At 36.9% G+C, this 26259-nt stretch overlaps 2 protein-coding genes across 5 annotated transcripts in view; one reads left to right on the top strand and one right to left on the bottom strand.

Moving 5' to 3' along the window:
- Window positions 1–26110, top strand: part of LOC113229079 (pancreatic lipase-related protein 2-like) — a 39547-nt gene extending 13437 nt beyond the window's left edge. The window contains exons 3-9 of one of the 2 annotated variants that reach the window (XM_026462572.1): window positions 2472–2620; window positions 6982–7123; window positions 8010–8095; window positions 8967–9095; window positions 9954–10064; window positions 11483–11639; window positions 25529–26105. In XM_026462572.1, the coding sequence (XP_026318357.1) occupies window positions 2472–2620; window positions 6982–7123; window positions 8010–8095; window positions 8967–9095; window positions 9954–10064; window positions 11483–11639; window positions 25529–25586 (832 nt within the window). In that variant the 3' untranslated portion in view covers window positions 25587–26105. Of the gene's footprint in view, window positions 1–2471; window positions 2621–6981; window positions 7124–8009; window positions 8096–8966; window positions 9096–9953; window positions 10065–11482; window positions 11640–25528 lie in introns of both variants that reach the window. The other variant, XM_026462573.1, reaches the window with a different exon arrangement.
- The window catches only part of LOC113229078 (double-stranded RNA-specific editase Adar), a 91783-nt gene that overhangs the window by 22154 nt on the left and 43370 nt on the right, over window positions 1–26259 (bottom strand). The window lies entirely within an intron of this gene.

Below are 26259 nucleotides of genomic sequence, written 5' to 3'. Positions count from 1 at the left end.
ACGCACATTAACTTTCGGCAACCTCCCGGAGTCCCGGGTTCGATCCCCGGTTGGGTCAAAGTAGAAAATTCACTTTTCAATATTGTCCCGGGTCTGGGTTTTTGCTGTTTCCGATTTCCATAACACATGTGCTCTAGTTACTTTGAAATCAGAGCAACATATTTGACGTTGTCTAATATTTACTAACTGGTACATTTTTTAGTAGCAATAGAGAACTCCTTGTGAAAGGTTCGTCCAGGGTAGTACAGCCACCGTAACTGTTTCTGTCGCCAAGGGTAAGGGTGCTGGTGAAATTACAGGCACATGGGACTTGTCAACTTATGTCTCAGGGTGACGGGCGCAGTGGTAGTGCCCCTCAGATCTCTGCAATTTAAAGCTCTGAGTGGCACTGTAACTGTTATGGACTAGCGTGTAGCTTACCATCAGGCTCACGACTTGTTCGTCCCGGCACTTGATGTTATAATAAAAAAAAAGTGAACGAAAAAATAGTGAGAATACAAAACAGTAACGTTGATATTTAAATAATAAATAAGAAGTACACAACAAAGTAACAATTCCTTCTAACATTCCTTTTAACACTGACTTATTAAAGCCAAAAAAACGAAAATCAACAAAATATATATTTTTTAATATATATTATTATTTTATATATATATTATTGTATTAATAATTATAACAAACTAGTGGAGTAACTTCACAAAAAAATAATTGAATATCAATTCAATAAAAATTTAATTAATACAGTGAATAGCGACATCTCTCGCCAGGACTGGTAGCTGTAAAGGGACTCACTGGGTGATAAATCTGTTAAAGATTTCTCATAGATGGCGCTACAACTAAAAAGTCGTTGAAAGACCAAGTACAAAGACACGACGCAAGCACAGAAAAATTCGTGAGGTCCGTTGGTTCGTTCCGTGGCTTAGTTGGTTTAGCGTCTGGCACAGTATGCAAGAAGACGTGTCGGTTCGAATCCGACCGGATCGAAGGAATTTTTTCTGAGTGTTTTTTCTGAGTGTTCGATCTTTGTATTAATAATTATAACAAACTAGTGGAGTAAGTTCACAAAAAATAATTGAATATCAAATTAAATAAAAATTTAATTATATATTTTTTAAATTTTGTGATAAATCAGAAACGGTTGAAAATTTAAAAATTATAACAATTTATATTTCTCACAGATTTCTCACAGGCAAAACAAAGACCTGCTACAAGCACATTCAAAAATTTCGTAAAGTCCGATGATTCGTTCCGTGGCTTCGCTGGCATAGCGTCTGGCACGGTTTGCTAGAAAACCTTGGTTCGAATCCAGCCGGATCGAAGAAATTTGTTCCAAGTGTTCAATCTTGGTTTTGGTTTTCTTTTTTGCCGTAGCGCAAAGTATCTGTGAGAAAATCTATGGAAGCTTTTTTGTTGATATTTTATTTTTATTTTAGTAGCAGTAGAGACTGTTGAGAAAGAGTTCGTCCAGGGAAGAACTACCACCTTACCTATTTCGGCCGTCATGCGGTAATGTGAGCATTACTGATTTCGAAGGATGGTGAAGTTACAGGCACATGGGACTTTTCATTTATCTCATGGTTATTTCCATTTATCTTATTATTTCCTTATATCTCATGGCGGTAGTGGCAGGCAGCACATCTCAAATATTTGTGATTTAAAGCTCTATGTGGCACTGCAATTGTTGTGAAAAATTAGTGTGAAAATAACCTAACTGGTTGAAGACTGTACCACCTCTGTCAACCGTGACCATGGTCCCGAAACGTCGGTTTGTTTGAAAAAACAAATATACGCGATTTAAATCCGGAAAAATAGTTTCATTTCCTAAATATCTAAAATAATTAACTTTTTTATATAAAAAAGAACGCCCTCAAAAGTGGAAATACATCTATTCGGCAAGTTTTATTGAAATCGGTTAACGGAAAGTGTGCGAAATCCAATAAACTGGATACATCCCAACTTAGGCGTGAATATTTTCCTAATTACTGAAATACCCATTAAAAATATATATATCGAAATCGGTTTGCAAATGTTGGAGAACACGCGTAACATACACACGAACAAAAAGAAGATTAAGAGGGATGTAGTCTAGGCTCTACTCTATGAGTAGAATCACTGGCTGAATGAATAGTTTTGTAATTAGAATGTTTTTGAAAATGAAGTGAGAAAAGAATAGAGCATCTTGAGAAATCGAAATGTAACCCAACACTATAAGCATGTAAAAAAGTGAAATAAAGTAAATTTTGAAGATTATTCCAGTTTATATTCATAAAAGTACCTCTCGCTACGCAATCCAAGCTACAGTACAGTACAATTGAAGCCACCTCAGTCGGTCGGCGCGCACGCAACACGAACCTTACATCGCGAAAAAGTTTATTTGTGCTGATCTACCAAATTCTTTTTACATAATTGCGTCTACAGTTGCTACGATACATATTTTAATGCCCTGTCACCTGTATTCTAATATTTTCCAGGCGCAATCCGCTAGAGTACGAAGTTCTGCAAACCGATGACGACGAGAAACTGTTCGCGTCGAGCATCGACTTCCACATACCGACGGTTATCTATTTCCACGCGTTCATGGAGACGCCGGATGATGGCAGCGCATTGGCCATTAGAGAGGGTAAGGCCCATATAATGTCGCACACTGAGAATGACAACGTCAATATACAAAAAAAAATATTCTTTTTATTTGTAACGCCATCTTGGATTTGAGAGTACGAACTTTATAATGTAAAAACCCTTCTGCTTTAATGCTGTATAAAGGGAACGGGGCCAGAACAATAAATACAGTAGAAGTGGTTAGTTAAGGCCCATTTAAACTGCCTCCGTGGCCGAACGGTTACCATGCCGGACTGCCACGCAGAGGTCCCAGGTTCGATTCCCGGGCCGGGAGAAACATTTGTATGACCTACATTTATTTCTCTCGTGAGTTTGGGTGTAATTTGTGGTTGTCTATGTGTGTGTCCATGGCACCTGCGACACAGGGTTTCCCTAGTGCGGGGCTATGTTGAGTGTGTGCGTTATTATTATTATTATTATTATTATTATTTAGATGGAGAGAGTTTCTCGTCTCGAAGATGCGATTATCGTCTAAACATTCGCGATTATCGCCCTTCCACGTGAGCGATAATCGCCTCGCCTTTGCATGTTGAACGTCTCCGTGTAAACATAACTTGAAAGCAAAAATCGTATTTTGAGTTTTTGTGCCAGCCGTTTCTACCATGCGTACAGTGCGCGAGGGTGTTTTGATTATCACTGCTTTTCTAAGACAACAAGTAATGGAACGAGAGCGAAAAAAAAATTTCAAATAATGGAGAGTAAGTGGGGAGTGAGTGAGTGAGTGAGTGAGTGAGTGAGTGGGTGAGTGAGGAGTGAGTGGGTGAGTGAGGAGTGAGTGGGTGAATGGGGCGTGAGTGGGGAATGAGTGGAGAGTGAGTGGGGAGTGAGTGAGGAGTGTTTATTACGAATTTACGAATGAACTATTACGATTTAATAAAAATTACGAATATAGCATTTATTTCTAAATCCAAGATGGCGGACACGACTTTTCAAGTAAATGCACTTTTCAATAAACACTCCTCACTCACTCACGCAATCACGCACTCACTCACTCGCTCATTCACTCAATCACGCACTCACTCGACCTATAAATTTATCATAATTGTCAGTTTTTGTTTGTGTCACTAGTTATAAAATTTAAAATACAATTATAAACAAATTATACTACAAAATATATTTCTATACAGTGCAATGAACTTAATATTATCAGCAGTTTCAAATTTGAATGATTTTTGAGTCATTTTGATATATCCATAGTAAATACCGCAGTAATCACTGAACTCGAATGGCAATTCCCGCACTCAAAACGGTTCGAACCGATTTGTCCGATAATCGTATGAACTTGAAAAAATGTCATACGAGATCGTGTTTAGACAAGTCCAAAATTCGTAAGCAAGAATCTCCTTACTACATATTTCTCCGTGTAAACAGTCGAGGAGGCGATTAAGTTGCTTGCGAATCTCGTATGACATAATCGTAGGCGAGATTTTAGTTCTTGCCTGAATGTAAACATTACGGATACCATAATCTTATGGCGATTATTGCTTACGATAATCGCGTACGAGTTTTCGTCACGAAGCGTGCGAGAAACTCTCTCCATCTAAATGGGCCTTTAACGTCTGACGCGTGCCAATTATAGGCCTCGAAAGACCTATCTGAGCTCAGTCCGCCATATTCTCTAAAATTTTGGAAAAATGCCGTATTGTGCTGTTTTGGAGCGCAAAAAGATAGCCGCACCAAAAATATTCCCCGTGGTGGTATTTCATATCATCGGAAAGTCTTATTATATAAATTTTCAGTTTATCGTAATAATTTTTTGTTACAAGAAACGAAAGTAAAGTCTACACCCCTGCAATATGGTAGCTTTTTTTTGGACAACTAAATTAATAAATCCAATTTGTGGTTCACCATTTTACCGCTAGATGGCAGGACATTGATTGAAATTACAATATAATTTCAAAACGTCGTAACTTGCAAGAATAGGTATTCATAGTATTGAACTTTCAACGATATGCCAACAGGGTAAACTTTAAATTATATTAACAATCCAGAATTTGTTATTTCTTTTTAAAGGAGATCCGCCAAATCCCATACAAAATTAACCCAGGCCCGGCGCCAAAATAATGTAACTCAATTTTTAGAGTAAAAATAGCAAAAATATTATACAGTTTCGGTATTGCTAAATTCACATGCTAACATTGTCTTTTTGCCCGTTGAATTTTAATAGGGGCTCTTTGTAAAATTATATTTTTTAGAGAAACGTCGTTATTTTTAGTTCATTAATCTTGTAATTAGTCATTATGGCATATAAGCATGTATGTACTGTACTGTGAACTATGAAAAAATAAATTAGATGTTCGAAACTATGTGTAAAATAAAACACTTAGTATGGTTATAAAATAATATATATTTTCATTTTCTCGACAGAATATATGTTTGATGGACTTAGTTTTCTAAATCAACTAATACAAAATCTAAGCCTAGAGCTGGGTGGTCTAAATCACGTTCATTGTGTCTAGCCCAACCCAAATAGTACATGACGCTTATTACATGGGCGCAACTTCCCAGTGTTCTGTTCCCGTGATAACAGGAACAGTAATGTTCTTTCACTGCCTCGATTCCAAAAACCGCAGTATTAAATAACAAATAGGTATAATAAGTTTTTGATCTGACATGACGTGAATTAATTCTGCAGCGAATCAGTACGTTGTTTGTATGCGACTGTGACCTTATAACTCGATCATTTATTATATTTGTTCTGAGTGTCTGTAAACCTCGATTTCATATACGCCATTCTCTTCGTGTGTTCGCTGCAGTACGAACGTGCTATTTTGAGGTGATATGTGCCTATAGCGAATTTTATCAGATCTTCGTACGTCAGCTCCGGAAAATCTGATACTTCTGGATTGTTTGCGTCCAGTCTAGTAACTGATGCTCTTTGCCTGTTCAAGTTGTTTTCTAAAACATACGCGGCCAACAGATTTGTTTTATGTATGTTGCGGTTTATTGATGCAATAAAATCATCAGTAAATCTACTGTCTTCGTAAGGCTCCTGAAAGCAGTTTATCAAAGCCGCTGCTATTTTGAAATCTGTGAATGTTTTCGTCAAGGTATTGTTAAACATTCTGTTGCGGAAGATTTTAAAGCTATTTTTAAACTTGCCATTCACAGTTTCTACAACTCAACGACACATGGTTATTAGTCGTGATTTGTTGGCCTCTTCTGTAGTGAGTTGAGTTTCATTTAATAATAATAATAATAATATGATTGATATACATGCTTATATGCCATAATTATTTATTACAATGTTAATGAACTAAAAAGGACGACGCTTCTCTAATAAATAGAATTTTTCATAAAGCGCCTATGAAAATTCAACAGCCAAAAAAGCTATGTTAGCACGTGAATTTAGCAATACCGAAACTATATAATATTATTGTTATTTTTACTCTAAAAACTGAGTTACATTATTTTGGCGCCGGGCCTGGGGTCATTTTGGCGGATCTCCTTTGAAACTACAACTCATTGACTTACAAATAAATGGACGACGGGTCTAATACAAAAACCACGAAAAAAATGTCCCAAGTCAACCTATTTAAACGTAGTGACATGTAAAGGAATATGATAAAGCTAAAACGTTAAATTTAAATTGTAATGTCATCGCAGTACTGTCTAATTTTGCTTGCTTCGCTGTCAGTCGAACAAACGAAGACTAAAGCGTGAATGACGCTCTGTATACGATTTTAACGCCCTATAAGTTCGGACACTTTTTAGCGCGGACCCATAATTGTAAGTCAATGCTACAACTAATCAATATCAAGATATTGTAATGTTTCTTAAATTAAGAACGCGTGAGTTTTGGCGCCATCGGCTCTGATAGTAATCGAGGCTTAACGCACTTTCATTGTTATTTTTTTCGTCTATGGTCCCGTCTCTTGGTATATAAATTCATTCATTCATCAACTGAATATCAATTCAATAAAAATTTAAAACAAAGAACAGCGACATCTCTAGCCGGGGCTGGTAGCTGTAAAGATATCTAACTGGATGACGAAATATCATAGATTTCTCATAGATGGCACTACGGCTAAAAAGTCGTTGAAAACCCAAATACAAAGATACCACGCAAGCACATAGAAAAATTCGTGAATTACGCTGGTTCGTTCCGTGGCTTAGTTGGTATAGCGTCTGGCAAGGTATGCTAGAAGATGTCGGTTCGAATCCGGCCAGATTGAAGGATTTTTTTCTGAGTGTTCGATCTTAATTAATAAAGATAAAGATCTTAATTTCATTTCACATAAAAACAATTTAACTACAAATTTAAATACAAAATATTATTTGAGATCGACATGGACCATTTTCCAGTGACATTGTCCTACATCATATTGGAATATGGCTATTCTATTGAGTTTTATTCCCCAGCCTACGTACTCCGTGGAGACACGAACGTAATAATGGTGGACGCGTCCCGTTTGGAGGCCGGGCCTTGGTATTTTACAGCGGCGGAAAACACTTGGTATATCGGAAGATTTGCTGCGCTGTTGATCGATTGGATGGTTTCAAGGTCAGTAGTTTTTTCTACCGCTAATAGCATAATGGTCATATTCGAAGACACCCGTGCACAACAGTACAAGCGGTAAGTTAGCGTAACTCGCGTGCCAACTGTAGGCGTAGTTCCGCCTACTAGAGCTCATTCGGGGATTTTCGTATTGTACCATATAATAGTCAATTCTTTTGCGCAATTTTCTAAATCGTTGAAGTATGCATCATTGTGCTGTTTTGGAGTGGAAAAAAGATTTTAAATTTTCTATTTATCGAATTGATTTCTTGTACTGTAAATAAACGAAAGTAAACATTATCACAGTGCAATATGGTCGAGTTTTATCTTTTGGAGAACTGTGTAAACGTATCGAATTTTCACGCTAGTAGCGAACAAAAGCGTAGCGAAAAATGCGTCGTCAGTGTTTTGTTAATTTTAAACTTTAAATAACCGCCATCTATAATTTGTGATCCACCTTACGGGTTAAAAAACTATTTTCGAGTTTATTAGCAATCGATTTCCTTTGAAATAAGCTCCCCCCACGTCTCACGTATGATTGGTCGCTTGCTGCTGCTTGCGTCATTCGCTAGATGGCGTGAGTAGTTTTACGAAAGATTGTGGAGGTGTAGTGCGGTAAGAGGGGCCTGAATGCTCAAGGTCATTTGCTCGGGGAAACGCCTAATTGATCGAAATAAAGTTCTTTATGCAATGTGTGCGTTAAAGAAAACATGTTACAGACTGTTGTCGTGAAGATACTCGTTCGTTTCTGTATACAGGCCGTCCCACTTAAACGATGTTGTTGCAATATTTTTTTTTCCCAAACAAAATAAAATTTCGAGCTCTTCACAGCGAGTACGATCAATACTTAAGAACTCGATAGTTATTCATATATTTATTAATCTTGTTCCAGAGGTCTGGACTTGAAAAAAACGCATTTGATTGGACACAGTTTGGGTGCTCAAGCGGCTGGCGTTGCCGGAGCCGCATTAAACTCTGGTAAGCATATTTATTTTATGATACCAAAAAGGGAAGAAAAATAGACAAAGTTGACAAGTCCCTTGTGACTGTAATTTCACCAACACCAACACAATAATGTGGTAAAATTACAGCGCAGTGGATTGCCACTTTTTTGCACCTCAAATCTTTGTGATTTAAAGCTCTTAGAGGCGCTTTCATGGATACGTATGTGTCGCTTACCAACAGACGTACCACTTGTTCGTCCCGTCGTTTGATATCATAAAAAACCCATCTCATAAGCAGGACTGATATTAACTAAAAATAACGGATAACTCGCGTATTTCAGTCGATGCAATCCTGCATATGACTTTAATAAAAATGAAGCAAACGAGGGTAGTTTCTCGCCGACGCCGCCTGCGCCCGCTGCCGTACTGAGTGATCGGGCTGCCAGAGGCTTTAGCGCGCAGTTTCCGTCGAGTCACCGCCGCGGAATCCCATGATTCGACAAAAAATCGCAAAAATTCGACTTAAATACGTGAGTTAGCCGTTATTTTTAGTGAATATGTCTGAGTCTCGCGGTGGTTTTCTATTTAAAAAAGGACTGATATTACCATTTTACGTAGATAGGTACTGCTAATCAAAATAATCAAGTTAAAAAACGATAGTGAAAAATTAATTATATAAAAATAAACGCTCTTAATCTAGTATGAATAAGAAGTACATAAATAGGAACGTAATTGTATTGAAATACAGTAAATAATTGCATTAACAAAGAAACTGACAATCTGTTGTTTAAAATAAAACAAATTATCGTTACGACGATTTTACGAACACATGTCTACAAAAACCTTTTTAAGAACGTCCTCGACTTTGGTTTGAGATCAATAAATAGTTTTTAAAATTTGTTCAGGTCGGGTATCAAGAATAACTGGTCTGGATCCAGCGTTGCCCCTCTTCGCTCACCTCCCTAAAGAACAGATTCTGGACCCCACAGACGCTGATTTCGTCGATATAATACACACTGACGCTGGGATATTTGGTAAGCATCGTCAATTGTCAAATATGGACTGTATCAGGCATATGTTGGCGCGTAAGGAAAGAAACGACGACACAGTATAAAGGTGGTTTGAAACGGCCTGTGATTTAACAGGCCGCGATGCGCCACCTCGAGCCTATGCGAGCTCTAATCTGGGGCCCTACTCTCGAACCACAAAGTTCTTAGTTACGGTCATTTTCCCACTATGGATGACCTACGGAACTACTCTCGAAATCCGTCAACGAAAACCCGGGCCCTTTAGAAACTGTCAAGTGCCGTTGTCATACATTGTTAGTTCTAGCCCCGATCGAAACTCAAGTACGTAGATCATCTATAGTGGAAAAATAGCCATAACGACGTTATAATGCTATGAAGTTACCACAGGACCTTACAGGCAAATCTGCGCAAACACAGACTGCGCTCTTCCTACGGCGGCGCGCGCCTACGCGTGACTCGAGAAATCACAGGCCGTTTAAACGACTGTTGTCTTTCAAGACACCTTTAGATAGTATAAAGACGCAAACGTACCAACACGTTTCTACCTTATGCCACCTTGGTGCATTTGTGATTGCGACGTGATTCTCTGTTTCCATTTCCGAAGTCCAGGAATAGGTTTCGAAAATGTTATGAATATTTCACATCGAATGTCAGACTGACTTTCAAGTTAGTCGGTTAAATTATGAACTAACAAAGGAAGCTTAGTTAAAATTTACCATGATCTTTTCATTAAAGGAAAAAGTTCTTGATGAGACCTGCACGTCAAAGAAGGAAAACCCGCATTGGGACGTACGGGTTGATGACGACTATAACGATCTAATCTGTTCTCAATGCCACGTGCCTTTATAATTAATCTGTCTACAGGCGTGAACCACCCCATGGGCCACGCGGACTTCTACCCTAACGGCGGTATCAGTCCACAGCCGGGCTGCGAGCTCGAGGTCGTCATACCTGAACAGTTGCTGCTCAATAAATGTAAATATTCTTGCTGCTTCCTAAAATACTTCTGAGGCGCCACGCAAACGTGTGTCTTGTGTTGGAGACAAGCAACCGGCAACTAGAAGCGATCATTCTATTTTCATACAATTGATATGAAATTCACACAGCCGCCGCTTGCCGCAAAATTTGTATGAAAATAAAAAAATCCCTTCTAGTTGCCGGTTGCTTGTATCCAATACAAGACACATTTGCGCGGCGCCCAAATATTTATTCTCGTTCAAAAAGCACGTGCATCTGACCAATTATAAGACCTTAACTTCTAAAGAATAAGGAATATTTTACTAATAATAATAACCCAGCTAATATTAATAAACTTTCTAGTTTCTATAGGAAGGGGTCTGAAAACTTTATTTTTCTTGAAATCTTGAATTTTTTATTTTTATAATACTAAGTGACAGGACGAACAAGTCATGCGCCTGATGGTAAGCTACACGCCTGTCCATAACAGTTGCAGTGCCACTCAGAGCTTTAAATCGCAAAGATCTGAGCACTGCCACTGCGCCCGTCACCCTGAGACATAAAATGACGAGTCCCATATGCCAATTTCACCAGCACCCTTACGGCGGCAGAAATAGGTAAGGTGGCAGTACTACTGCTGCTAGCATTCGAATGTTGTGTATTAATTATATACCTTCTTGTAAAAAAATGAACCTAATTTGAATTCAGTAACGTTTACAATTCCTAACGTCAAAACCGATCATACCTACTACATCTAATATATATTGAAAAGGAATTAATATTTGTAGTTGACCCTTTCGATTGGCATTCTAAAAAATACAGGATTTTTTTTCACATTTCTTCGGTTTGATTACCAGATGAGACAAGCAACTTTTTTAATGCTCGTCTTCCAGAACTCTACTCAATGCTCAAGTCAGTATTTGAGCAGACTTGAGTATGATTCAAGCACTGGAAATACGACCCTAATGGCAAGCACTTGAGTATGATTTATGCTTTAAACCATACTCAAATCCTGACTTGAGCATTGTGTACAGTTCTAGAATACGACCCTAAGTCTGAAATGTATAGTCAGTCTTATTTGAAGACGGAGTATAATGACAGTCCATTGCGCCAAAGTGTAGCAAATACACAATAATTTGTAGCAAATACGTAATAGGAAATAATAATTAGTTGCCAATACGCTCAAATTTCAATTAATAATACGCACATTCAAATCTATATGCGTATTATTTATTTGCATACTATTAGAAATCAGTTCCAGATCATCAGTTAGTCGACGGGAACGTCCACATTATTCTTTAGTTTAACTCCGTCAATTCCAATCACTGATTGTTAATAAAACGTCATTAATCAGACCTCGTTCTAAAGAAACCCTCTCTTATTATCCATCTAAGAACTAACGCTTCCATGTACCTTAACTAACTTTTCCCCTACAGTTTTCTGCAGCCATTGGCGTTCATACATGTTCTACGCCGAGACCGTTTTGAAACCGGCCGCGTTTACAGCCTCGTCTTGTGCATCGTGGCAGCATTATAAAAGAGGAGGTTGTTCTAATGAAATGAAGGCGCATATGGGATTTGGCGTCGATCCTCAGTAAGGCTCTTAATATGACCGTTATAACGCTTAGATGTTGTATACAGTTAATTTGTAGAATACTAACAACCTCGCGGGACTATATTATTAATATCATAAACAAGAATTTTCGTTCCACGACTTTTTATAAAACATAACAAAGAAGGATGGCGATATTCCGTGTGACCCAGTGTTTTTGGCGACGTGCATTAAGAAGACCTATCAATACTTCAAAGCATAGAAAAAGATAATTGAGTACAGCCTGTAGAAGCTGGGGTTATAAAGTTGATATAGGTTATGTTTATAACATAGTCCTGTATTTCGCTTCAGATGTTTGCTCGTAGTAGCAGAAAACAACAAGTTTTCAGTTTGTTCCCAAAAATAATAAAGCATATAAAACTCTGCCACATTTAATATAACTTATTATGTTCTGCAGCAATGAAAATGAATAAAAATTAAATCTGCCCAAACGGCTGAAATCTGCCACAAATGGTCACACTGTTCTCAATATCAATGTGACATTGGCAAGAGGACTCTTTTTTTTCTTTTTTTTTTTATTAAGGCTTTGGCAAAGCCATCAGCCTAAACATGAAGTTTAATTATGTTTCTGTAAATATGACCTCCACAAAGAGGATAGGCAATTTGAGGTGGCGTGCTTGGATTGACTCGGGATTCCCTAAAACGGGCCGATACTGGTATTTTAGTTCGAGATTCGTATAATTTCGCGTTTTAATTTTCGATTAAGGCACAATAGCACTATCCTATTCCACTTTAAACTAGATTTCACAAAATAATTGAAAAACAAAATAAAAACGACACTTTTCCCTCACTTCACTTCACTTTTTATTTTTATGGCTCCATCAATATGAGAACTGATGATTTTGCCAATGTCACAGTTGAAAGAAAAAAAACGAAAAAAAAAAAAGAAATTTCGCTAAGCTCTAATAGGACATTAAGCGGTGTTGGTAAGTTGGACTACGGGGAGTACTCAGTTGAGAATGTAAAACAAAACAGCAAAACAACATTTATAAATATATGTTATTTAAGTGGATAAATTTACATAGAGTAACAATATGGGGGGAGAACACTCAAAAGGTCCAGAGCGAATCGCAAGAAGTCTCTTGTCAAAACGTTCCTTTACAACTTTCATTATCATCACATCATATTGTTTTTATTAGGTATTTTATAGCTTTAATGTTTTATATGTGTACTATAAAATAACCAATACTTCAGGTAGGTAAACATTCAATCATGCTTAAAATGAAACGTAAGTACAAGAACGTTATCTAATCTATGGTCTAACTGAATCAATTGCGTTGTGTTCTTGCATCTATTCTAAACTACAATGTTTTACAATTTCTTTATCCCCGACTTCTAAAAATATACAAAAATATATTTATAACTAGGCATAAACTAAAGCGCAAGATAATAATTATACTAACAAAGTCAATGAACGGCTCTTCGTCGTTATTGGCGCAGCTTTCGCCATCCTTCTTTACGAAAAAAAAATTTTTGTTGTTGAACTATCTGACACTTTTTAGATCTATATTTGGGAAGGAAGTAAGTTCCAATAACCAAGCGTCCGTGATCGTGTCTTCTTCTTCTTCGCATGTCGACTCTGACGTTTATATTTGCGAGGATCAGTATTCAGCGACTGAAACAGCATTATCAGTGGCGTTGTACAGATCCTCGCGTCTCCAGGTGTAGGAGCACGCAGGACAAGACAAAAAATTTGCCATAGTCTGGGGAGAGGCAACACAAATATATGCGCTCTCCGTGCTTGTCCTGGTACGGTGATCCTGTCAGACGACAGCCACACACGCGATCTATTTAAATATTTTTGTATGAAAGTAAAATCTAATGCATTATTAAAGTCATGGAACAAAGTTATTGTGTATTATTTTGTTAGTAATATAGTCCGGAGAGGTTGTTAGTATTTTACAAATAAGGCTTTATATGGCATATTTATAGAACCCTAAGCTGCGTAAAAGTAATTCGTAAGCCGTTTTTGAGATCTCGATGCCGTACTTTCTCAAACTCGTATCTTAGAAAGAGTGATTATTCAGGAGAGGGCAAAACTTTACATTTATTTTAAATTTCTTGTCATGGGTATTAATTTTCTGTATTACTAACATTATTATGGATCATGGTCCGAATAAATAATTCTATTCTATTCTATTCTATTAATTAGGATGCATTACTTTAAGAATAGGTAAACGCCAGTTTGTGAATATGAAGGAAATGTGATATGCCATCAGCCTGCAAAATTTGTTTATACAATCCATTTTTTGCATTTCAATTATTTTGTACTTTTAGATACGAGTTTGAGAAACTTAGGTCACGATTTATATTTCTTGTAATAAAAATCATTTCAATACATCGAGTTCTTGGCTTGCCGCGATTACTGCACAAAAGAAATGAGACTATTTTTTCGGATCAACTATTTACAAAAGTTTGTTTTACAAATTAACTCTGTTGGTTGGGAATCCACCTGGGATATTCCTTTTCTAGCGCCCACAGGGATATCATATTCCATCATCAAAAACATTCATTCACGATGCCATACAGATTTGTGAAATCATTATGCCAAACCATTGACTTACAAATAAATGGACGACGGGTCTAATACTTGAGCGTAGTGACATTTAAAGGAATATGAAAAAGCTAAAACGTTCAATTTAAATTGTAATGTCATCGCAGTACAGTCTAGTTTTGCTTGCTTCGCTGTCAGTCGAACAAACGAAGACTAAAGCGTGAATGACGCTCTGTATACGATTTTAACGCCCTATAAGTTCGGACACGTTTTAGCGCGGACCCGACGTCCATATAATTGTAAGCCAATGTGCTAAACCATCAAATCGATAGTTGTAATACAATCGCTTCTTTTTTAAAACACCCTGTATAACGCACTTGACTGACGGATATTTAATGTACAGGTTCTTCAGCACTTTAGGTTGCTTAAGACACACTTATGAAATTAAAAAAAATTAAACCAACGCTTTAATTGATAAGACACTCTTAACATAATGTATTAAGAGTGTCTTTGGCAATACAAGCATTGGTTTTAGACAGCTTTCAACTGTATAAAAATCGTAGTTTAGTTTTCAATAGAGTATTATTACGTCAATTTTCTTGTTCAATCTTTGAACTGGTGGCGGCAGGTACAGGGTCAATAACACGCTAAATTTGAAACTTAAGATTTAAATTCAACTCTAAAACGCTAGGAGTAAAAGCTGTCCCAAAGTCCAGTGTCACACTTATGGTGATATACTGGAGGAGAAGCGGGATAAACTGTTTCGCTAGGCCAAACCGTATATTTACTATTAAATAAACGGTCTTACAAAACATATACGACACACGTGAGGATGGACGAGGAGGTCTAAAGAATGTGCTAATTTGTTAAATGATAGAATGTACTTTATCCGATCGTATAAAATCCTGAAAACAGGTTAAAATATAAGTCTAAAATGAATTATTTAAGAATAAAATATGTAACTTTGCACATAATTTTTATATGGAAATATTTCATAAGCACTACAGAGAACTTTGGTTTTTAACTGAAGCATAGACAGATATGAAACTCACATTTATCCTAAATTTGAAACATACGGCCGCCCGACGGCACATCACCAGTCTCACGTCCAAATACCTCGCTTTAAGGTGCTTTAGACTGGACTTTTTGTCAGTTGTCAAAAAATTTACCTTTTTTAATTTAGTCACATTATTATAGAGGGTGAGTTATGTCCGAAGGCTCTCAACACGTTTGCGATGTTAAGGATATTTTCTTTGGCATCGCAAATCAGCCAAAAGCCTTATTCAATGCTATAAACCATGTAAATAACCATATTGTAAATAACCTGTATATAAATCACAACACTCTGTTCTTTTCAGGTGAAAATAACCCACAAGTACACGGTTATTACACTTTCTATTTAACACCTAAAGAAAACCAATCACGTCGTAAACTAGAAAGAAATATTTACAAACTTTTTGCTTATTTGCAAGTTGCGAACCCTGCCATGAAAAGTGATAAAAAAGGTAACATACATGATTTGAATAACTTCAAAATAAATAACCCTGAAATAAAACTTGAACGAGATTCTTCTTACACACAAGATATAACAATAGATTACAAAAACATTTCACCAAATATCATGCAAGATAGTGTAAGTCAATCTGAAATTAAACCAGAACAGGATTCAATTTTCAAACACAAATCTCAGAAATACAACGAAACGACTCTACATAACACAACAATAAATAACCCAGAAATAAATATAAAAGAGAAAATTATAACACCCGTACAAAAAATGAAATCAGACTATCCTGAAGTTAGTCACGACGGTAAACAAAGAGATGATCAAAGAAACATATCTTCAGAATATATACAAAACACAACCAATGATACAAAAATACACGTGGTAGAAGATCAGTTAATGGTAGAAAGTATACAAAAATATTTGGCAATACCTATAATAGTTAAAGATGGAGTAATACTACCATATGTGTTACAACAAACGTTGCCACAGGAAACAATTAGTTTAGATTTCAAAAAAGACGTTAACGAACCAAGACTGGCAGAAAACCATGGAAAAACACAATCCAATATAAAAAATATACGACAACATGTAAATAATGAGAAAGAAGACATGATAATGCAAGATACACAGATGCAAAAATTACCAGAAGAAATAATTAGCCTGGAATTCAAAAGTGTTAAGCAATCAAATTTGATACAAAACGATCAAGTTTTGACATATAATGACCAAGAAATTAATCACAAACAAGAAATACCAACTCGTGTAGATAGTGATGGAACTAAACAGAAAATATCACAAGAAATCAATCGAGAATTCAAAGATACGATATCACAAGAAATCAATCGAGAATTCAAAGATACGAACCAACCAAGTACGATATTAAAAATACAAAATATTCCACCAATCCTCGAAGAAAATATGACACAAAAACAAGAAAATATACAATACCCCCAAAATAATATATCACATAAAACTACAGACACATCAGCTATAGCTCAAGAAAATAGGCCACCAGAATCACAAAACACCACCCCAGACATGCAAGAAATTGTATTGCCAAACCACCAAAATATGCAATCAAAAACTCAACAAAAAACGACTAATCGAACTGTGAAACGTCAAAAACGTTTCATATCACTTTTCAAACGCAACGAAGCACAAGAAAGCGACAATTTCCTCTTCAAAATGTTAGAATTTTTACTCAAAAACCGTAAAACCGTTATACCGGTTTTCACCGTCATGAGAGAGATCAACACTTTAGTTAAAAGCAATAACGGTGAATTAAACCACGTGTCCAAAGAACGGAATAATTACATAGGGGCCCCACCGCCGGTTTTGACGCCAGTGTCTTATAACTTAGAACTAGGGAATGAGAACCGAGTGATGGTGTTTATAAAGAGGTTACTTGGTTTAACGCCGAAAGGAGATCGACTTAATATTTCGGGTACTGGAAAATGAGGTAAATATTGTAGATCATTCGTATCCCCACTAATAATAGTATTATATCGTTAACGAAAGAAAAAATTGCATGTTACTTATAGAACATTTCTTTAACAAGGATTTACAAGTGCCTAACAAGCGCAATAATCAATTGACAAGTGCAGCAAATCCAAAACTAACCATCCCGAACACTCGTAACATGTGCGGGAAACATCAAAACAAATACGTAATTCTTCGAATTATTAATGATCTTCCTAAAGCACTAAAAAACGAGCTTAACTCCAAAAACATAAAGGATAAACTAAAACAATACCTCCTTAAACAATTATGATATGACATTTCAAATATAACTGTAATTTTATTATTATATACTACTTATATTATTACATTACTATAAAGACTAACGTTTGAGAACAAGTATCCTAATACTAACTTTTTTTACACTAAATAACTAACTTATAAAAAGACTAATTTACTATTTTGAAAATTAAACATACCGTATAACATTAACGACAGAATGGTTTCATCACACTTCCACAAAAAATGAATCATGTTAGTGACGAACGCAACGGGTCAGTCGGGTGGAAAGGAGCGAAATATCTTCTTAACTACCCTATATTTGTGTTTATTATTGGCAATATGATATGCAGCGGTGTACAGAAAAATCTTTAACAGGTTTATGCAACACCGCTTTATGTACACACATCAAAAGTGTCTAGGGATCAAGTACGTTTAAGAGTATTGCTGCAATTAGGGTTAATTATATTAACTTTTTTGTATCGCTATTGATACTTTTTAGTGAGTTTTAACATTTAAATAAGGAATATTGTTTAAAATTCGATAATAAGAAGAAAATCGATTGTCAATGTGGTTTTGTATAAAAATGAGTTATAGCGTTTTGACAAAATCATTACAATATCTGCATCGGAACCGAAACAATTTACATTATTATGGAGAGACGACATCATTTAACCCGAGAAGTGATGATGCGAGCCGTCGGAATGTTGGAAGCTGGTTCCAGGCAACGTGCTGTGGCTTTCACTCTCAACACTACACAGAGCGTCATAAGTCGCCTCTGGACGCGCTATCGCATGACGGGCAGCGTGGCCGAGCGACATGGAGGACGATCTCGCATCACGACTCGCAGACAGGACCGGTATATCCAAAATACTGCTCGACGGAATCGCACCATGACCGCCATGATGTTGGTTACGAGGCTCCACAGCTCCTCAGGCTTGCTAAGCGATCAAACAATCCGAAATCGTTTACGTGAAGTGGGTCTGCGATCCCGAAGGCCGCTCAGAGTTCCACCTATTGCACCCTGCAATCGCAGGACCCGTTTACGATGGGCTCGCGAACACAGAAACTGGGAGGAAGAAGACTGGCGCTATGTGTGCTTTTCGGATGAATCCCGCTTCGGTATGAGACCGGATACAAGACGTACTCGAGTTTGGAGAACATCTGGACGTCATGAACGTTTGAGATATAGTCAGGAAGTTCATCCATATGGTGGGGGAACAATAATGATATGGGCCGGTATTTGGATCGGCGGAAGAACCGATCTCATTTGGATCAGGGGTAACCTCATTGCTCAAGTTTACGCAGAGAGGATTGTTTCAGATGTTATCTTCCCTTTGCGAGGCCAGTTGGGCGATTCATTTCAACTAATGCATGACAACGCACGTCCACACACGGCTAGAGTCGTAACACGCATTCTTGCCGAAGCTCGTATCAACGTTCTGCCGTGGCCTGCTCAATCGCCAGACCTCAATCCAATTGAGCACGCATGGGATATGCTTCAAAGAAGAGCTGTGCCGAGTATGCATACCGTACATACTCTACAACAATATTTTGACTTGTTACAAAACACATGGGCGGCCATTCCTCAAAGTGATTTTGATGAACTCATCTTAAGCATGCCAAATCGCTGTAATTCGTGTTAATGGTGGAAATACAGATTATTAATTTTCTTATCTTTACAATAAAAATGAGCAAAATCATCATTTTCGCCATTTTTTTGTCATTTAATTAATAATAATAATAATAATAATAATAATTTATTTATTTTCTCACCACAATACAACATAATAAACATAATACAAGTGCAATATGAACTATTCTAAAGATATTGTGGGAGACTGACGCCTAAACTAGGCTCAAGGCCTGTATTTCAGGTCATCAGGTCTCCACCCCTTGGGAATAACATTTCCAATATAATTATGAAATTACAAAATTCTCTAATGCGGTAACTGTGGGATAAACAATTATAACTTTTTTTTTTTTTTTTTTAAGGAAAAACATAAAAAACCAAAAAATTGATAAATAAAAGCGTTGAAAACTAGTGTTAGTAGGATTAGCTTATTCCTTTTAGCGATTGTGTGTTAGTATGTGTGTGTGTATGTGTGTGTGTAGGTCTGTGTGTGTATGTTTATATTTCAACTTATTTACAATATGTATATCTACTATGTGTTAAACTATTCTGGAGCAGCCAGTAACTTTTCGGTCTCATCATAATCCAGCCCCCGCAACCATTCTGTTACTTTCTTTTTGCAAGAGTTTTTATTTAAAGGGAATATGGTCAATGTCCTATTTATATTATTATAAAGGTAGCAACCCAGAAAGCAAAAGAATCGGCTTGAAAACTTTTTAGAAAGTCGGTTGTATCGTCTTACAGGATTAAAACACCGTTGTCCAACATCCATTGACGGAGAAAAGGTGAGTGAGGTATGTTGCTTTAATATAATGTCAAGAACGAAGAGCTGGCGCACAGTCAAAACCTTGGTTCTCCTATAAAGGTCAGCTGTGGCGTGACGATAAGGTAGGAAAAGGGATACCTTGAGAATTGCTCTCTGTGTTCTTTCCAGCTGAAGAAGATTAGATTTGGCTGCACCACCCCAAGAGGTAATACTATACGTCAGTAAAGATTGAACTAGGGCAAAATATACGGTTTTTCTGTGAATTTCATCCGTCACATGTCTCAAGGTGCGAAAAACATAAATGAGCTTCCGCAGCCTGTTATTTAAGGTGTGAATGTGAGTATGGTATCTAAGGTAGCGGTCAACAATTACTCCTAGATATTTTAGATTCTCAACATTCTCAAGTTGAGTGCATTGGCAGGTACTATAATCTAATCCAGCACACGAGTGTGCTACAATTTTATACGGAACGGTCGATGCCTCTTTATTTATGGAGAAGGTCATGTATTTGGTTTTCTCCGCGTTTAATGTCATTACGTTATTTAACAGCCATTTTGTTACTACATTAAAACCTGCTTGGGCTCTAGCGAAGACCTCATGCCACGTCTCTGCACTGAATAAGAGAGCAGTGTCATCAGCAAAAGATATAATTTTGCCATCTGGAAGTGCTAGCATACCCAGATCGTTAACATAAATGAGAAACAGGGTCGGTCCAAGCACACTACCTTGCGGAACGCCGTAAGTGATATCCCGCTGATCACTAATAAACTCATTTATCCTAACACACTGAGTGCGGTCACTAAGATAGTCCTCAAAAAGTCTTAACTGTGTCCCCCTAATTCCCGACGCTTCCAACTTCCGAATTAAGATGGGAATAGACACCGTGTCAAATGCCTTAGCGAGATCCAAAAATATACCTAAAACCTTTTGCCCACCATCCATTTTTGTAACAATGTAGTTCGTTAGCTCATGAACTGCATCAGATGCGGATCTTCCGGAGCGAAAACCATATTGCGACGAAGAGAGCACATTATGCCTTTCCAAGAAGTCCACAAGTCTGTTATTCATGAGTCGTTCTAGTATTTTGGAGAGGGCAGGCAATACTGCTATAGGCCTGTAACTATTGGCACATTTTCGATCTCCACTTTTGAAGATTGGGTGAATTATAGACCTTTTGAAGACACGAGGGAAGACGCCCAACGACAGAGCCAAGTTGCAGATATATGTCAAAGGAGGCACAAATACATCTCTATGTTCTTTAAGGATTCTACTGGATATGTTATCCCATCCCATGGCACAGTCATTACGAAGTGACAAAATTAATCCTTCAATTTCCTCTTCATCCGTCTGCAACATAACTAGGGACTGAGGGTTCCTTGTAGCGGTGGTAATACTGTCTAATTGTATAGGCCCATTTATTATTTTTTCTGCAAGATTCTTACCAACACTACCGAAGTACTCATTAATTGAATTTACCGACTGTTTGGGAGTATTAGACATAGCCAATAAATGAGATGAGTTTTCTTTCTTCTTTACCCTGTTTGTTATATTATTAATTGCTTCCCATAGGTGTTTGTTATTTTTTCCGGCCTTATTGATCTGTTCCTTTTCATACTCTCTTTTAACTTTTTTTAGCAAGGAGTTACAGAAATTCCTGTATCTTGTATAAGAAATTTTTAATACGTCATTATTTGGTGTCCCCTTAAGCCTTTGGTGCATTCTATCCCTGTGTCGTATACAACGGAGAAGGCCTGGTGTAATCCACGGTTTTATGTTTTTTTTGCGGTTAGGTACTTTCAAAATTTTGGTGTTCGAGTCAATTGCCTGTGTTATGAGTTTTATCATTAATTCTGCAGCATGATGAGGATCTTGAATGCTATAGATTTGACTAAAATCCAGTCGTCTTATGTCGAGGTCTAGTTGCTCTCGATTGATGCGCACTATAGTTTTATGTCTATTTAATTGAGGCATTTTTTTTGCAAGATACAGTAGAACCGTTTCGTGATCGGTGAGGGCAGAGTGCGCCACATATGTTCTAGCCGGCAAAACTGTTTTTAGAATAATATGATCTAAACAGGAATTTAGTCGTGTAGGAAGTGAGTGGAATTGACGCCGTTAATTTGAGTTTTTCCCCACAATTTGCAAAAACATCAATTTTAGTTTATTTTAATTAAATATAGGGGTAAGCGGTTAAATAAAACATAAGCATTAAAGTAAGAAGTCGTCCTGGAAGACTGGATTTGGTAAATATTGCTTAAATAATTTTTATTTCAAAAATATTCACTTGATCCCTAGACACTTTTGATGTGTGAATTTTTTACTTATTATAAGCTATGTATGTTATAAATGAATAAAGTCATGGATGGCGTGGTGCGAACATGTGACTTTTATGCCATTAGGCGAAAAAAGGTGTCGTCTCTGCATAAGCGAGTGCGTGACAGTGGAATGGCATCCTGAAGATGTTTGCCCATCGTTTTGATTGTACAATTTTAAAGTTTTGGGTAAAGATCGATACTAGCCGAATTAAGTCGTGATTTGTGCATTTACCTAGTTTTCATATTTTTATTATAATTAGCTATCAATATTTCGAAATTCATTGCAATCGTACTAACACAGTTTTAAGGGTTTGCTTTGTAACTAACACCATCATGTTATGGGCTATGACCTGAAATAATTGATTTATTATTATTTATTATTCTTATAATAAGACAAGCCACGCCCGCCGCGCGCCTTATACGGACGCACACACATGCATAATCTCGCAGCTGGGTTTCGTCTGCATGGAGTTGTATTATACAGACTTCGCACACGCAGTTCCTTTAGTAGCAGCCTTAGGGGTGGGCATACACGGCCTGCTCGAGCAGTTAACCAATGATCAACATACACGGACCGCTCTTGCAGCCACAGTCAACAGCTTGAGGCTGCCGTTGATAACTGCTGAAGTTGGTTAATACCAACTGCTCAACAAGTCACAATTTCAATTTTTATTCAAATCAGTAGCAACATGGATTTTGAAGAAGCACTACTACTGCTAATTTTGCTCAGACGACGACGGCGGCAGCGTAGAATTTGCTTAGCAGAGGTAACTGCGCGAGAGCAGTCGACAGTCCAAGCAGTCAGATTACGCCTAGCGACTGCTTAAATGCACGATGAAATTTCACCGCGCTACGTAGCAGTCGCAACTGTTCGACCGGTTTGGTGTATGTGTATACATAACTGTTGTGTTGTTTGCTATGTGGTCCCAGCTTGCTGCGGTCGATACTAGTTGCTTCAAGCTGCCCGTGTATGGCCGACCTTAAAGCTTAGTTTCAGAAGTCTACTGTAATGCAATGCGGGTTGAGGACTTGATACGTATTCCAAGAGTAGGTGGGCCTTCTTATCCTTGAAGATTTCATCTCGATGTTCTTCCCGGTTAGCTTGTGATATTGCTACACAACATACATATAACAAGTCATATCGACAGTGAACTGGCAACCGGTACTATCTCAATTTTGATAATTTTGCACGATGAAGAAAAAAATTGTTTGCGTCATTTATATAGTATCTGGTTTTTAAATAAAAATACGTAGTGTATGTGTAATAAAAATATTTAAAAAGTACGTATTTATATTTAATAAACAGATGCTATATAAATGACGCAAACAATTTTTTTCTTCATCTAGAGTTCGAGGCGTGGGCTAGTTGCAGTATCTCCCTCGAACGAGGACGAGGCGACAAGTTACCGAAACTAATATATAATTTTGAAATTTTTTTGAATATCTACTTGACTTGATCATAGAGTGTAGTACTTAACATTACTGATTAATATTATTTCATTGTTTTATTTTCTTTATGTCTTATTGCTTATAATTCTATGTATTGACTTGTACTTATGACTAGCATTGTGAGTACTTTGGGTGATACTGTAAACAGCCAACGTATATTTTTCAATAAATAAGGAAACGTATACGTATCAATATATAAATGCGAAAGTAACCATTGTCTGCTACGTTTTCACGCCTAAACTGCTTTTGATAACCAAATTTGTTGAATTTTGGCATAAAGATAGATGTGACCACGAGGACAGGTTCCTTTTTTGTGACAAAAATAAATCTTAAAGGGGATGAAATAGGGGACAAAAGTTTGTATGGAGAACCAATCATTTCTCAAATATATTTACAGTAGGCTATTCGAAGTGCACATTCTACACAGATGAAGTCGCGGGCATCAGCTAGTATTTTATAAAAAATATATAAATCGTTAAAATATATAAACATTACATATATTTATCAAATCAAGTCACACATCGCAATGAGACAGGCGAGTGTGTTATAACTTTAAAGGCACTCGGACACGCTTATTGATTGTAAAGCAATTGCCTTTCTGGACAAAAAAGTCTATTTTACATTTTAAAAAACATATACGGGGTAATTTAAAAATAGTAACAACATCGAAGGACTTATTAACATCGTAAACAACAAATTTTATTCCATAACCTTTTACAAAACGTAATTTTAATAAAAATAAATTTTCAGATGTTGTACCATATCGTCACCTTACTATCTTTTTCGATTCCCGGGCCGGGAGAAATAGTTGTATGGCCTACAATTATTTCTCTCGTGAGTTTGGATGTAAGTTGTGGTTGTCTATGTGTGTGTCCATGGCACCCGCGACACAGGGTTTCCCCAGTGCGGGGCTATGTTGAGTGTGTGCGTTATTTATTTATTTATTTATTATTATCTCAAATTCGTATCTTAAAACACAAAGTTACTGAAATGCAAAAAATGGATTGTATATACAAATTTTTCAGGCTGACTTCACATCACAATTCTTTCATATTCACACACTGACTTTTAACTATTCTCAAATTAACACCGTTGATAAGAAATTTAAAATAAATAGAAAGTATTGCCACCTCCTGAACAAACACTCTTTATAAGACACGAGTTTGAGTAAGTAAGGCATCGATATAACATTTTTTAGATCCATATTTGTGCAAGTCCTTCTGTGCCGTTGTGCGCTCGCGCTTTCTTTTGTTACCGCACAGAGTTATACCGTTTACAACGATCTATTTAAATATTTTTATTTTTGTACGAGTGTAAATTTGATAAATTATTAAAAGTGATGGCACAAAAGCTGTTGCTTATAATGTTAGTATTATACTTCCCTCAGGTGGTTAGTAATGAAATCGATCATAGGCCCTCGTACATAGCCATCGAGTATATAACCAGAAATAGAGACGAAATGTAATTTAATTTGTTTGAAAACTATTCTGCCAAATCATTACGATGACAACTGTGCTCCGATTGGCCAGCCCGAATTCGAAAAAATTGATGGATATCGTCAAACGTTTCACTTCAAATCGACCAATTTAACTTGAGCTTTGCTATAATGGACGAAAATTGCTAAATTACATATTTAATTACCAACGAAATGTGATTCCGTAGACGTTTTGCTGTTTTTCCGACACCACCGAATGGAATAGTCCCCAATAGTTAGGAGATATTATCTTTATCACAATAAATACAGAATATTTTTGGAATATACGGAGACGTACACACAAGTCAGGTGTTGACGCTGTACTACTTCAGCTTTCTAAATTGTGATTTCAGTGCAAACAAGAATTGAAATTTAAAAGTTGTCAGCGACGTATGATGGCCCTTATTTCGTCTTTATTTCTGGTTATATGTATACTCGACGTACATAGTTAAAACAATGATCCTACATAATTCATAAGGTTCAATTTCTTTTCCAGGTCACGAGGCACCTTCTTTCTTAGAACGAACGCCGTGTCACCATTCTCCATACAATAATAACATTTATGTTTTAGAAAATTATACTAATTGTAGGTCTTAAGATAATAATAATAAAGTGGTACTGCTCGATGCGGCACGTATCGTTCGGCGAGTCCGAAACAATTACCGTCAATAAATAATATTCGACCGAATCAAATAACAATTTGAGTATTACTATGTGATAGTAATTGTTTCGGACGAATGTCGAATAGAGAACGGGAGTAGAGCCCCTGTGCCGTTGTCGAGGAATACCGCCTCTCCTATTAAAATTTTTGTTTTTAATTTCCGTATCAGTACAGCTCCCTGTGGGAGTTCATCCAGGGAAGTACTGCCACCATTTTTGCCGCCAAGCAGTAACGTGAGCATTACTGTTTTCCGGTTTTCAAGGTTAATGGCGCCGGTAAAACTACAGGCACATAAATGGACTCTATCGTGACAGCTCAACAAATCGACTCCTCCTACGTAAATTTTATTTTATTTATTTATTTATTTCAGGCAACTAGGACCCATAGATACATACCTTACAGACTAACATACATATAATATAACAATAACAATATAAAAACAAAATACACCTATGTATATTATATATACCTTAAAACAAACATACATACAATATAATAATAAAAACTAATCTACACGATTTCCCTTATCGGCGACGTGTGGCGCAATCTGGTGTCAGGTAACCGGC

This window comes from Hyposmocoma kahamanoa, unplaced genomic scaffold, assembly GCF_003589595.1.
Source record: "Hyposmocoma kahamanoa isolate Upper Pololo Valley unplaced genomic scaffold, ASM358959v1 272, whole genome shotgun sequence".
In the NCBI taxonomy this organism is placed as follows: domain Eukaryota; kingdom Metazoa; phylum Arthropoda; class Insecta; order Lepidoptera; family Cosmopterigidae; genus Hyposmocoma; species Hyposmocoma kahamanoa.
This window is presented reverse-complemented; position numbering and strand designations above follow the sequence as displayed.